Genomic DNA, 15,713 nt, shown 5'->3' with positions numbered 1-15,713 from the left:
ACAGACTGAATAGTGATATTTACAATTTTTTGTGATTTAAATAAATAAGTTGTTCCTTTACTTTTTTGTGATTCTTTATATACTTTTATAATTTATAAGTTACAAATTATTTTTTGTGGTATTTACCCTTTCTAATAAAACTGGCAAATAAAACAAAGAAACATATGTGTTCTCTTTTTTTTTTCTAAAATTTCTAATACCGGTATTAAAACCGGTATCCCGGTATTAAAATCTAAAAAATACCGTATACCGGTATTGTAATTTTGGTCCGGTATTGCAATCCCTAATACCCACCATCCTGTTGCGTACACCCTATTTTCAAACTTGACCGTACCGTCCGCTTATAATTATGCCGTTGGTACTGCAGTTGAAGGGAATAGGACTGAGCTTGCATACTCTTCTCAGATGAAAGTAGGATCAGACTTGTCTGATTGTCGACGAAAACTGACCTAGTGAATATAGTCAGGCACACCTTTAGGAAAGACACCAATATCTTAAAGAAAGTGTCACGGTATAGGCTAGTATCAGGCTCATTTGCCTTATATTCCTTGCTGTACTTCCATTTGGAAGTATAACTGGCGTTCTGCTGTCTCGTGTTCGCCCGTTCCGTGCTGCTATTGGTGATAAATTTATTTTCATGGATGACAACGAAACATATCATCGAAGAATCGATGTTTAGGACTAATCTGGAGAGTGCTGTTCAACGTCTCGAATGGCCACCGTGTTCTCCAAATTTGAATCACTTTGAAAATATTTGGGATGCTTTGGATAATAGCCTCACTGATCGACAATGCCCTCAAATAAACAAAGATACCTTCATCGTGCACTGACAAAGGAATTGAATAAATTACTTTAAACAGCTGCTGAATAACGTTGCCACGATTGTATGGAATTTTGCATTGTCTTTCATGGTGAGCATATCCCATTTTGATGTCTTCCGCTAGAATACCGGTAAATGTTATTTGCATTTTATTCTCTTTTACGTATTCGGCTCAAAATGTGTCCTTTGAACTCTTTTCGAACTCTTTTTTTTTTTTTTTTTTTTTTTTTTTTTTAAATTTCAGAGCACAATAAATTATCGTTAGTAATATCCTAGTATTATGGCATTATCTTATTTCATTTTGTATCCAACCACGCTTTTTTTTTCATGCGTTGTATAATTGTTTATGATCCGTTCTTAGCAACCTTCCCAACAGTATATTTTGTTGTTTTAATTTACTATTCTTTACATTAATTTTATCTTTTAATGTTATGTATGCAATAGTTTAAGTTATAATACAATTTCTTGGGGAAAATATCGTTCATTCTAAAGATTTTTAAGTTTATATTTTTCTCAGATCAATCTAGCTGCCTTCTTCATGCTATTATCATCTGTTCCAACTAAGGAAAATAAAATTTATAAAATTTTGAATTACACCTCCAAAGTAGTATGTATTCTTTGGTAAATTTACAGCTGCGAAAAGAATTTAAACCGAAACGAAAGAACAAGAAAGTAATCAGAAAGGTACTGTAAGGAAAGACAGGTCAAAAACAATGAGAAGCTATCCAAGACAGACGAATCAGGTTGCAAACAAGTACTAAAGAAAAGCAGGATATTAGAAAAGAACGGGTATCTAAAGAAGAGCGAGAACACAGACTTCAATAGAATATTGAAGGGACAGTTGATCGAAGACCAAGAAAATCTAAAGTCCGCGTAATATACAAATTAAAGACAAAAAAAAAAAAAAAAACAGAAAATATTGTGCCTTGAATGCAATGAAAAGAAGTACGAGTGCTCATTACGAAAATTAAAATAATTATTTTGCTATAAAGAGGTATAGGATCGATATCGACTTTTTGTTCAAATTATAATGGCAAAAAAGCATGGATAGTCAATAAAATGTGTTGTAAAGTTGGAGGAGGAAGATGCGTCTCTGCTTCTAGAATCATCTGCTGAACTTTTTTGAAAATGTGAAGCAAGACTTGAAATGTTTAGTTAAATATCGGAAGGAATTCAAAAAAGTTTCTGTTTTTTGGAAAGATAGTGATAATATTTGTAGAAGAAAAAAAAAAAAAAAAAAAAAGAAGGCATATGAAAAAAGTTTACGTTTGCCCCAATTATCAGCTAATTAATGTAATGAAATGAAAAAATTCTCAACGCAGATAAATGAAGGTTTTATTGGCAGACAATCAAAATTATTATGCTAGACAAATTTTGACGGCAGAGAGATTTTCAAAACATATTACGCGTATGTTAAAAAAAGTATAAGAAAAATAAAAGAAATACTTTTTCAATTTTTAAAATTCTTTTGATGCAGATTGATGTTAGAAAATGTTAACAATTAATAGACATGTATTAACGTTGCTATATCTACCACTAATTCAAGTCAATTCTTTGTTTAACCAAAATAGGCAAAGAAATATGCAAAGAGCAAAAATAAGACATTCATTCAAACATTCAAAACAATTTGTTATAAAAAATATGAAATAATAAAAATGATTTGAATTTTAAAATTACAGAAAGTATTGTTCCTAATTATACTTAAAAAATTTTTAAGGAATTTTTTATTTTATATTCATTTAAAAAGAATCAATCAAATTATAGTAATATAAATTTTAAATGTTGTTAAAGAATTTAAATAGTTCAAAATAATGGTGAAGAATTGATTCTATTAAAGATAATTAACAAAAAAATGTAGCGACCGTTGTGGAATACTAAATGTGTAATATAATCAAAATGACAAAAATATCATTTCAAAACGTACATAGTTTTTTAAACGTATGTACATTCCAAATTTTATAGCTCTTTGTCTAAGCCGTTGACGACTCTCTCACGCGCACGAGCACCTATACACACATCATTATTACCAACAGAGAATACACTTCATAGGAAACAATAAACTTTATATTAACTCTTTTATCAAAGTACACATGCACACACTAATTAAACATCAGTTTCACTGATTTTGTATCAAAGTAAATTTTTTATAATATTCAAACATGCTACTTCGAGAATCAGATATGAGAAATACAGGAATATCAGTTTACTCCTACAATCTAAAGAATTTATCTGTATTTATTTTAAAATGAAGATGAATATAGGGCTGTTATTTAGCAGTTTATATGAAAAGAAATTGGGATTCCTTTTATATTGATAAATATGTATCCAAAGTCAAAATCAATAAACCAAACTTATTTTATTTCAAATTCAAATATAAATAATTAAATAAGGAAAAAAGAATTAATAGTAATATCAATTTACATTATTTATAAGTAAAATTAGTTGGACTTACGGTCAAGTGCAAGGCTTTTCATTCTTTCATAGTTACACGTATTGTTTTTAGACCATTCTTTGTATGTCCTTTTAAAGAAAGATGGCATGTTATATTTCCACTTGTCATTTTCAGAACGACTTTCCACTGTTGTGCATTCAATAGAGATTGACCAGATTAAGACAAAAAATGCCACCAAAACACTCGAAATTGTTTTCATGTTTGCGGAAGAGACATAAATGTTCAAATCCTTCGAGGCTAAACAAATGCAGCGAAACTGAAGGCATGTAAATATTCGATGGCTTTTTAAAGCACATTTTATCTTCAACGTAGTTACGACATTATAGTTATCTGAGTTAGACATTTTATTTGGCAGACATCGCTATCTTAGTTCCAAGACAAAACTTATATTGTTTACAAATACAGCGGCTTCCATAAGAGACACTTTGATGTAAGGATTGGTAGAGAGCTTCTATTTAAGTCTAGGTACCAAAGATATGCCTGACTTATAATGAAATTTAGCTTACGGTTTAAAATGTATTCTCAATCCTTTTGCATTGATTTTAATTTTAGTTTGAAAACTATCATGATTTATTTCGGCTCCAGTAAAACTTTCTCCATTAAGGAGCCAAACCATACCCGAAAAGATTATTTAGAAGAAAAATTCACAATTTGAATGAAAAAGATATGAGTTATCCTTATCTCGATTTGTAACGAATCGGCATTGTAATTTTAACAAAATGCTGAATAAAAAAACTATTCGATAGTCGGCTGAAACAGACTTTAAGGTGCCGAAAGGCGTCTTCATTCATTTGCATATTGTCGTCTAAAGCAAAATTTTTCCACAAACACGCATTCAATGACTCGTTGTTCGGGAATGAATGCATTTGATTAGAGAAGAAGTTATTTCAAAATTAAATCATCCAAAAGATGTTGGAGGTATTGTAATTCAAATGTCTGCAGTTACCAATGATAACGATAGAAAATAAATTAAATATTTTACATCAAGTTACTCATAAGCTACTTAAATCTTCTTTATCATCCGGCGAAATATAATTTTCATGGGGAAGTCAAGTGAAGAGATAGGTACAAATACTTGATACTCGCAGTTTAGGGGACATACAATTTCATACAATAAGAAAGAGAAAGTCATACATGGGAAAGCCAAAAGACTAAGAGATGGATACAAATACTTAATGCTCTCAACTTAGGGACATACGATTTCATAAAATAAGTATAAATCAAGCATTCGATTTATATGGTTCTTGAATTTCCCATTTACATCATTAAAACCAATGGGAGTCCGAAATATACTCAGTAAAGATCTGTTCTATCCCCTCACACTCTAATTGGGAGCTTTGAGTAAGGTCGGGAATACTATGCATGACATTAGCGAACAACAGTTACGAAATATAGATCTTTGACGTAAATCTAGCAATTTTACTGAACCTGTTGCGCGAATATGTATTTTGGACGTCTTTTTACAGATCGATTGAAATCAGAATTTCATATGGAATTAAATTATAGTCACAAGATACCATATCGAATTAGGTTATTGTGTTTACATGCATGCGAATATACAGATCGAGAGACGGCTCAGACGGCTTTTGGAAGATTTGGCTCAATTCTACATTTCAGATGCTAAACCTGATTGCATTTATGTAATAGTTTTTTTTTTCTTTTTTTTTTCTACATTTTGTAGTTATTGAGTGAACTTGTACTGAAAGAGCCACACACACAGAGAGATTTTTTCTAAATGGATTTCATTCAGATTTCGATAGAGATTTACAATTTAGACTTTAGTCCTTATACCAAATTTCATCAGTCTAGCTCAAAGTGTTTTTATATCATCGTGCTCGCATAGAGACAACCAGATATAATGTGCGAGTTCTACAAACCAAAAATGCGTTTTCGAAACTCAGAAGGGTTTTGAAATATGGAGATTCGTCAAAATCTCAATTTGAGTTTTTTGACGATTACAGTTTTTAACACACGAGAAAGTAAACAAAAAAAGGAAACGAAGAAAAAAATATTGCAATATCGGAGAATTTGCAATTTATTCAAGTGAAATTCCTTTTCACTTTTCTATTTCTGTCTTATTTGAACTGTATTTTCGGAGAACCAGCTTAAACCGTATGTTATGTATTAATTTTATCTAATACTTATTTATTTATTTCTTCATAAGAAATCATCTTATAATTTGTTGCATTAAAAACTTTGCTTTATTCTGCATATCAAGTGTATTATTTTGCTACTAAATATTATTTTCGATTAAAAAATAATGGGAAATTAATTGGTGTCTGTTCTTTCGTTTACATTGAAGAATAAGAAAAACTAAATGCCATTTTGATTTGCAATGTTCAATTCGGATTAACAAAATTCTTTAATCTATCAATGATGGAAAATTTGAAGCATCAAACACTTCAGAACATTAAATAAAAATAAATTTAATTTGTGATAAAGATAGCTTTTTGACAACAAAAAACAAAAAACATATGGCAGTGAAACTAAAAATACAGTTATTATGTTTTAACTCGAATCATGTGATATTGAAATGCAAGTTTTTTTTTTAAAGCGCATAATTATGAATATTAGAAGGATCAATGAAAACCTTGATGAACCAGTGATTGTGCTCTCCGCAGAATTCTCTCGTCATATGCACCAGTGATTGTGCTCGCCAGAATTTTCTCGCCATCTCGCGAATTTTCTCGCGCCATAGCGCTCTATATCCGCAAACTGAAAGGTGTTATTTCTCTTTATTATTCTCGTACAAAATTGTGGACTTTAGCAAGGCCATGAAAGCTATGAGTGCTCATATTTTTATTTTCAGTTTTGCGTTTTGTAGCTTGATTAAAACCAAAATTTGATACGGAACTGCAGTTTTAGTCACAAAATCAAACTTCAAATTTCATTTATTTAAGTTTGAGTTTTTGAATTATTATATTTATATGTACGTGAAATACAGAAAGACGGACAGATGGGTCGATGGATTGACGAATTTTCAACATTTGATACGTATCTGTTATCTAGGTGATAAAGTTATATTTTAAATTTTATCTATTTATCTCTTTATGTATAATGTCTTGATCTAGACTGATCAAAGAACGAAGCAGAATTTTCAGACAACTTTATTTTACAGCCCTATATATACAAAAGAACAACTTGTTCTAATCTTGGTTAAATAAATAGTTATTTACACTTGTAGTAGGAGATACAACAGTCGAAGTCAAATTATTTTCTTGAAACTCATTTGGTTCTCGGACTCTGAACTCGTGGGCGTAGTCCAACAGTCTGCCTGCAATTCTTTCTTCTCTCTCCCTAAAAAAAAATCTCCGCACCTTATTTCGGCGACAATTTCCGCCTCTTAATTTACATTGGTCATTTGAGCTGTCTTTGGGCCAATCGGGGTTCAGCAATATGCTCCCTCAGTGGCGCCAGTGGGTCGTGGGAAGGTCCTTTCACAATAAGAAACATCTAGCATCCAGATGTTTAGACACCCCGTTCTCTTTGAAGGTACTATCAATACCTCTTGGACGAGGAATTCCACATGTGGTCTTTCACTGTAGTCGCAAATGAACAGATGCTAGACCACCCAGGTGAAAAGATCCACCATCTGGCTATCTCAAGGAGTTTAGTAAGTAACACACAGCTGGCTGTAAATGTCTTATCTAGCTGTGACGACACAGCTGGCTGTAAATGTCTTATCCGTACTGGGAAACGGGGAATGTTATAATAGTAATCAGAGTGTTCATTTTAACTTAGATAACCAGACAGACTTCCTGCATGTGAATTTCGTTCAAAATTTGACGGAAATTTACAAATTTGATGTAAAGACCACTTATCAAATTTCTTCTTTCTATCTTAAAGTTTTTATGATTTGTCACGCTCACAGACAAATTGACAAGAACGACAGACAGGGAGATATAATTTGAAAAAAAAAAAAAAAAAAAATTCTGCCGATTTAGGGAATGGAAACTTGGAGATTCGTTAAAATATCGATTTCAAATTTTTGATAAGTCCAAATTTTTCGAAAATTCTTCAGCTTGGATTTTTTTTTATTGCATATTTCGTATAGTAGAAAGTATAAAGTAAGAAAAGTTATAACTAATTTTCAATTGGTAATTTTATAGCAACGAAATTTTTCCGATTTTGAAAAGACTTTTAGTTTTTCCGATTTTTTAAAAACTTTTCCGTTTAAAAAAATGAGGACATATTTAATCTTTATTACGATATATTTTGGTATACTTTGGCATAAGAATGATGTTGTTAAAGAGAGATAAAAAATTTTTATGTGATTTTCTGTTATATAATGCATTATTCACGATTAGAATAAATTAAAACATTCGATGATTAAAGGAATTGTTATTTAATGATGTTTGACATTTGTTTTATTAAAAAAAAGTTTTCCAATAATAATCTCAGAAACCATTATTTTAGAAAAAAATTTACGCTAACTTAAAGAGTAAAAAATTATTTGTTCACTTGTGGCAGTTTTATTATTTCATGCTTAATTGTCTATGATTTAATTATTTATTTTTTGTTAAAGGCATTGTAAATTTTTTTTAATTAATTGTGATTAATAATTTCCCCAGAAGGTGTGGCAAAACACTTAAGAAAAAATAAAAACATTAAGTATGCATTATTTCTGTTATCAACATCCGTTTTTATCAAACAAAAAAGGCATTATAGCAATAAATGATCAATAGATAGGACATAGCATACTCAGTTTTCGTTTTAACAAACGGTTGATTAAAATTTAAGTTAAAAGAAAAACAATAGAATTGTTTACGCTCGATGCTACTTAACTTCGGTGATCGAATATTATTTCTGCTTTTTTTCCCTTTAATACTTATTAATTATTTTTGTGGGGTATATACACATACTTTTGTCTTGACACAGCATGGTCCAGTTTGCTTTTTGTGTCATGAAAATTCAAACTTCATAAGCCAGAAATGAAATTTGAATAGAATTAATATAGAATCTTTTTTTTTCACCAACAGGTAACACTAGTGATTGTCTAGTTGCTAATTGGACGTGAAATTAAAATTAAATTAATTTAAAATTTAATTATATTTAACTTCAATTTTAATTAATTTCTAATTCCAATTTAAATTTTTAATTAATTTTTTGATTTTATTTTTAAATCTTAATTTTAATTAAAGGTTTGCGTTTAAATTTAAATGTAATGCGCTATTGAGTTTACTATAAGTTTATTGACTGTGAAGCTCCTATGACTGAAATATAGCTTCTGAAAGAATGAGGCTATTCATAAATTAATGCTCTATTTAGTCGTTATACTAGGGTTTTTTCTAAATATCTTACTTTGAACTATGGTTAAATTTTCAGAACAACATCTGAGCCTACATTCTGCCTCCAAATTTTCTTAGCAAGTACGACGCTCTAGAGCCCTTCAGCGAATTGTTATTTTTTTTTTCTTTATCTTTTCATTCCTCTTTTTTTTTTTTTTTTTTTTTTTTTTTTTCTTATCGGTTATTACCATTTTTAAACCCTGGAGGAACGACAGCAGAGCGAGGGTTGAGGTCTTTAGAATACTCTTGGCCGCCAATTTAAATTATTTCTATTTTCCTTTTTTCCGAAAAATTTTTGTTAATTAAAAAAAGAATCAGCTATTTTTTATATCAAGTTTACATATTCTTACAATTTTTTCATATTTGATTAATCTTGTAATTGCACAAATACGCTCTAATAGGAGGCGTATGAATTCCTTTTTGGCTTTGAAATGCGAGGTACCAACGCATGAACTTAGCAAAACCTACAGCAATAAATAAGGTATCAGCGCTGAGGCCCCCCCCCCCCTCAAGATTTCAGACAGCATTTTCACTTTATGTGAAAGCGTTATTTTAATTAAAAATTTAGGCTTAAAAAAAGTCATGCTCCAAGCGGTCATTCCACATTGTGGACGGATGCTGGTTTACTGCAGTAATCGGACAAATTAAAGTATCATGATCATTGTAACATCAGTTTCCTTTAAAATTGTACGGTTTCTTTAATTAATATCATTAAAAAGATAGTTTTTTAAAATTTTAAAATGATATCAAAATTAATTTTGTGTAATATTTTCTGGACTTATTGCGGAAAAAGCAGGAACTTCGCTTCATTTTTAATTATTTCAAATTCTAAATAAAATTTGAAAAAATTCTCTAAGGTTCGCATTTCGATACCTCAAAGTAAATCTATTCCAAATTTGGTAGCTTTAAGTGAAACTGATTGTTCAGTAACGTGCCAACCTACACACACACACACATATTTCTCTGAATGTATAATACTTCAAAAATATTTCCATTCACAATAATCTTTTTTTACCTAATGAAATTGTTAAATAATTCATATCTATTATATTTGTGTCAATATACATGATCTTTGAGATGTATTGATATTTTATTTAATAAAATTCTTAATTTCTACATTGCAACCTCTTTATGCTATGGTCTTAAATATGTTATTTTATCCTATGCCGATTATTTCTTATTCAATCTAACATTATGTTTAATGAAAATGGTAAAAAAAATTTTCCGGAGAAATCGAATCTGCCTTAGTATAGTATTTCATATCAGGAGATTCGTGGCCTTTTTAGCCTTGCATAGAATGTTTTATATATTGTTAATGCAGAAATGTTTTCTTATTCAATCTAACATTATGTTTAATGAAAATGGTAAAAATTTTTTTCCGGAGAAATCGAATCTGCCTTAGTATAGTATTTCATATCAGGAGATTCGTGGCCTTCTTAGCCTTGCATAGAATGTTTTATACATTGTTAATGCAGAAATGTTTGGCAATGGTAAATATATACTAGATATCATGATGGTAAATAATAAATATATATATCAGGGTTATGGTAAACATTGTATATATGGTAAATAATAATATCTAGATATCAGGGTTCTTTTGTATAGTTATCAGTCTATTTGCGATAAAGAAAATCTAATGTATTTTCTTCTTCGTCATTATCAGAAGTCCTTTGATGGTGTCATCATTATATGGGAAAGATTCCTCTATTTCTTTAAAGACTACTCATTTTCAGCTGCCTCAGAGTTAAAACATTATAACAGATATGCATTTACTACTCGTGTATCTTTCTAACTCACTAGCAAAATATCGTTAAATGGAAGAGCATTATCGTAAATAAACCAATAACGACAAAAACTAAAATGGCAAAAAAAAAAGACATATAATTTGGTGAAAATATCAAAGAGAATTTCGACCCATAAAAAAATGAAATGTAATGGCAAAAATTACATTTTCTTATGGCAGAACAATTTTGAAAAGTTGTTGAAATACACCGAAAGCATTTCACATGGTTTGTGAATATTTTATTAAAGTTTTGCATTCACTCCGCATTTCAAATATTTCACCCAATGATATTTGTATACGAATGTAAACTGAAAAAAAAATTATAGGAAACCATTTTGAATTTGTATGCGAAGAAATAAACTTGCTTCATCTGGGTCGCTCCAAACATTTGATGATAATACATATACAATTAGAAGGGAATCAAAAACAATTCCAAATGAGGATAGGAACAAATGAACGCAGAAATGACCATTCAACATGGATGCGTGTGAAATATTTAAAATAGTTAAAGTTAATGAAATAGTCGTTATATTTTATGAACTTATATCTGAATTATGTTATTTTAGGATGACCAAAAAAAAAGTTCTAAGATTGCGTGATAACATTGCTACATATAAGCGTTAATGATATACTTGTCATTAAAAAATCTAAGATACAAAGGGATTTTTTTTTTAATGTCACATCCTTGTTTTCTAATGAAACAAAGAAGAATATTTGTTGAAGATAGAGGATTTTAAAGATGGATCGGGAACTTTTGATGTTATTATCAACAGAAAAGAAATTCCTACTATCTGTGGACTAAAGCATGATATTCCCGCCAGAAACTGCTTCCTTAAAAAAAACAGAAATTGTTTCGAAAAAATTTCACTCAACTTAAAGAAATTTTGAAACTTGGTATGATCCAGAACTAAATTACTAATTCATGAACGTAATAGAAACAGTTATGTAAGAAAAAAAATGAAAGGAAATGTTAGAAAATTTTTTAATCAACTTTCGAGTTCTTCAAAGAGCTCGAGGAGATAAATATATTTTATATATTAAACAGAAATTTTAATTGAGAGCGAAAATAGGTTTCATCATCGTCAGATGGTAATCATTATGACTTACCTATGGAAATCGATAACCGCATGTTCCAAAATTGTTAATTTCACAAAATTCGTTTTTGCATCAGATTAAAAGTCGTTTAATGGTATCAATTTTATTTTTAAATAACTTTTTCTTTATTTTTAATACTTTTTAAAATATCATTTGATACATAATCTGTTATTATTATTAATGTTATGTTGAAATTTAAATTCATCAAAGCATTAGCAAAAACCAATCAAGTGTTCTTGACAATGTTAAAATTAAGATAGAAAAAAAATTGCTTTATTTGGACATCAATTCTGAAATAGAATTTTCAGCTTCGCTTTTATTTTGTAGTATATACACAATTTTTAATTCGATTGACAGATGAAGCTGAATTTGACAAATTGATGGAATAAAAAACATCGCAATATATCTAATAATAAGAATTATGTTATTGCATTCTCTTTAAAATTCAAGAAAGGAGAAAAATATTTACAATTTATTTAAGAAAGGTTATTGCAAATATCAAACTATTATTCAAATATTTTTTTAAATTTTAAATATTTTAATATCTATTAATATTTTATGAGTCATGTGAATATAAAAATATAATAAAATGATTATGGAATCTTATTAAAAATATATTGCTTTCCCTATATTGTATGGTTAAAGTAAGTAATTTATTACATTAAAAATGAAAAAGTAATGTACATTATCTAGCAGCAATCTCTTTAACAAGCTCAAAAGAAGCTTTATTAAATAATAGAGGAGCAGAATTCATATCTATAATAAAAGGCATTTCCTTACAAATTATTACCTGCAGTTAAGAATTTAATAAAATATTTAATTATTGATAAAATATTTAAGAGACTAATATATATAGAATTTTATAAAATATTTATTTAATGAAATATTTAAAAGACCATAGACTTTTTTTGATATTTGACCTATTCTCCATTTTTGAAAATAGCACCTTTGTAACAATCAAACATGAACTTATAAATAAATAGTTATGGAGTCGGCGCTGCCTAAATTTATTACATCCTTTCTACCCTTCCGCATTGCATTGGTTTTCTGGACACCATCTGTTGACCATATATAGCCATAGATATATTGTTACCACAGATATTCAGATAATTGCAGATCTCTCTTTCATCTGCTAGTTGTAACATGCTTTCTTAGAAAATATGTTGTTTATTTATATCTTGCTCAGGTCAGTTTGAAAAAGCTATTAGAAATTCCTTTGAAGATGTTTGTTGTTGTTTGCGGTGTCTAGAAGAATGTGCACATGTTTTGATTTCGAGTTGCTATTTTAAACATGTCGCCCTTAATCCCTGTTAAAAACTTAAGTCGACTGTTTGCCATGTAAAATGTGGGATTACTTGTATGAAAACTCAAATCATGAAATCAGAATCACAAAAAAATTTATTGTTGGAAAGATTTTTCACATTTTTTTGTTTGTGGTCCTTGTTGTGTACAAAAATTGACGAAATAATCAATCAGGCATTATATATAACATGAGATGAATATAGAACTTTCGTAATAAATTCAAAGTAATACTAAAACTCCTTTAACAACTTTAGATTTTACATGAGGGCTTTACTATGAATTTCGATATGAGGTAAAGTAACAGCTTTGTGATAAATGGGAAGGAATTCAATAGCTTTTATTAAAAACTATTGACAAAATGACAAGAATTGCCACAGAATTGTGCCCCCATCCCACCCCAAAAGGGTCACATTTTTACTTTTAATTTGGAAATAATGTTTTGCTTAGTTTTTTTTTTTTCACATGTATTTCAATGTATGCTCTTAATAGTAATCGCATTTTGCTGCTTTGAAATTATTAATTTATATCAATAATTTGTTTTAGCTTAGTTTTTTTTCATTTATCCTCCCCTTACCCCATAATTGGCGTAGCTTATTTCAGTTGTGACTGAGTAACAATTAATTGTCATTATATTTGAAATTATAAATTTAAATGAATTAGCATATTTTTAAATCATTAAATTAATTTTAATTATTAATTTAAGTTAATTAATTAATTAAGGTCACATTTTAATATTAGAATAATTTTAGCATATTTTATCCCTAAGGCATCTATAAACTTCTATTACGCCCGACAGTTCGGGTTTTGTTCTCGGACACCTAGGGTAATAATTTTCAAAATTAGAAACATGTGGTCATATGTTACACATCTTTCAATGCAATATATATCTTAAAATGAAAGTAATTGGAATGATTTCAGGAATGCTTGATCCAAAGTGCTTGAATGAAAAATTTTAGGAAAATTCGGACACATTTATCTGACCGAATTTCGCAGCGGAATCGGAATCTCACTGATTCTACTTTCTTTCATTTCCAAAGGATTCAGCTCCAGTTCTGAAAATAGCTGAAGAAAAATATGAAAATACATACTCAAATATTAAAAGACAAATTTTATTATCTTATCCAGATAAATAAAATCTTATCTAGATAAAAATTATGTGTACAATGAATTTAAATTTGATGTGCTGTGAAAAGGAAAATAATGGCAAAGTTTCGGTTTCAATCCCAGAATATCGCGAGTAAGAAATTCAATTTTCACAAAGGAGCGCCTTGTAAGCAGGATTAGTATATGTCGAAAACAATCGGTTCCCTGCTGAAGTGAATATATGATGATAGTGCACTCTGGGGTTATCTACGTAATGTGACCATTGTTCCAAATTATGAGATATTTCTACTGTTTCTGTCCTAAACTTTAAAACTGGATATTAATCAAGCAAATCAAAGGGTTGACATAATGGTATTTATTTACCGCTTCATTTATTAAATTTGATTGCAGAATTTATAATGGATATTCATCATTTAACCATGGTTAAAAATTATCGCTAATGTCCTAAAATGCTCCTCATGTAGTTTCTATGTCACACTATAAAATGTTTAGTAAAAGATAAGATGAATTTCAATATATATATATATATATATATAATTTACGTAAAAACTTCTATTACGAACGAAGGCATTATTCATGTTCCTGGTCGCTCAGGAGTTTGTCTTCCATGAACTTATGAAAAGTAGGTATTCCAAGTAAAGCTTAAGGTACACATTTTCTGCAATTTCCTTTAAAATCATTATTTTTTAAAAAATCCGATTTTTAAAAACCTTTTAGTAACCATCAAAAGACACCGCTACCTGACGATTTTCCCCCTAGCACCTCACCCTCTGAAGAATAAATGGCCAACTTTCAGGTAGGTCGCAGACTCGAGGCTATAAAAACACCCCCTTCTCAGAAAGGAAGGGGATTGATTAACCATCCCCGTATTGAGAAAAAGATAGCTCAGTACCTAGATCTAACTTTTAGAATAATACGTATTGCCAGAAATTTTAAATCATTTAGACACCAATGCAAAAGTTAGTTTTTTTTTGTATGAGAAATTATTTTTTTTTGAGTTTTCGATGGTTCGATGTTGAGGTTGAAATTATTTTATTTGAGTTTTCGATGGTTCGATGTTGAGGTTGAAATTATTTTATTTGAGTTTTCGATGGTTCGATGTTGAGGTTGAAATTATTTTATTTGAGTTTTCGATGGTTCGATGTTGATGGTTGAGTTTCGATGTTGTTATGTCAATTTAGATATGAAAATATATATGGAGGAAATAGGTAGAAATTATATGAGGAAGAAATATGGGGAGAATATTTGGAGTGGCGTTGCGAGGTTAAATGGCAACTGGAGCATAAAACTATTTTCAAAAGTCATCAAGCATAAATATCATCCACAATATAGCATTGCATTTTCACCTCTTCATCATATAAGACTTTAGCAAAAAATATAAACGTATTATTAGTTTTTTGTGCTCTTAATAACTGATGTCTGAGCCATCTACAGATCCCTTTCTTTCGATTTGCTACTGCACAGAATATAAACACGGATATTTTTCCATTTTCCATTGCATGCATGGGTTTTAAAGTTTTAGTGCAAAAATATAATCGCAGTGTTTTTATTTTTACATCAAAAAGGAATTAGGGGGGGGGGGGTCGTCATGCATTTAAAAAAATTGCGAAACATATTTTTGACTTTGATTATATTTGTACCAATTTTCAACTACAGCAAATAAAAAAAAAAACAGTTTGATTTTTCTAAATTAAGCAATTTTTTATAATATACATTTATATTAAAGTATGTTAATATTCTTAGATTTTTACATATATTAATAATGGGGATTATGTTTCGAGAGGCATGGCAGCCGTATTTTTCATATCTAAATTCCTCCACAAGAAAATGAGTAGTTCTTTTAATTAACGAAGATATTAATTTAATTAA

General features: G+C 29.4%; 1 protein-coding gene across 2 annotated transcripts in view; it reads right to left on the bottom strand.

The window, feature by feature from the left end:
- LOC129963873 (uncharacterized) overlaps positions 1-15,713 on the bottom strand; it is a 42,001-nt gene that overhangs the window by 9,865 nt on the left and 16,423 nt on the right. The window contains exon 1 of one of the 2 annotated variants that reach the window (XM_056078452.1): positions 3,273-3,517. The exons of the other annotated variant lie outside the window; for it this stretch is intronic. Coding sequence (XP_055934427.1) covers positions 3,273-3,471 — 199 coding nt within the window. The 5' untranslated portion in view covers positions 3,472-3,517. Of the gene's footprint in view, positions 1-3,272; positions 3,518-15,713 lie in introns of those variants that run through there. 2 annotated transcript variants of the gene reach the window in all.

Source organism: Argiope bruennichi, chromosome 3, assembly GCF_947563725.1.
Source record: "Argiope bruennichi chromosome 3, qqArgBrue1.1, whole genome shotgun sequence".
In the NCBI taxonomy this organism is placed as follows: Eukaryota; Metazoa; Arthropoda; class Arachnida; order Araneae; family Araneidae; genus Argiope; species Argiope bruennichi.
Note: the sequence above shows the minus strand (reverse complement) of the source record. Positions and strands in the feature narration are given on the sequence as shown.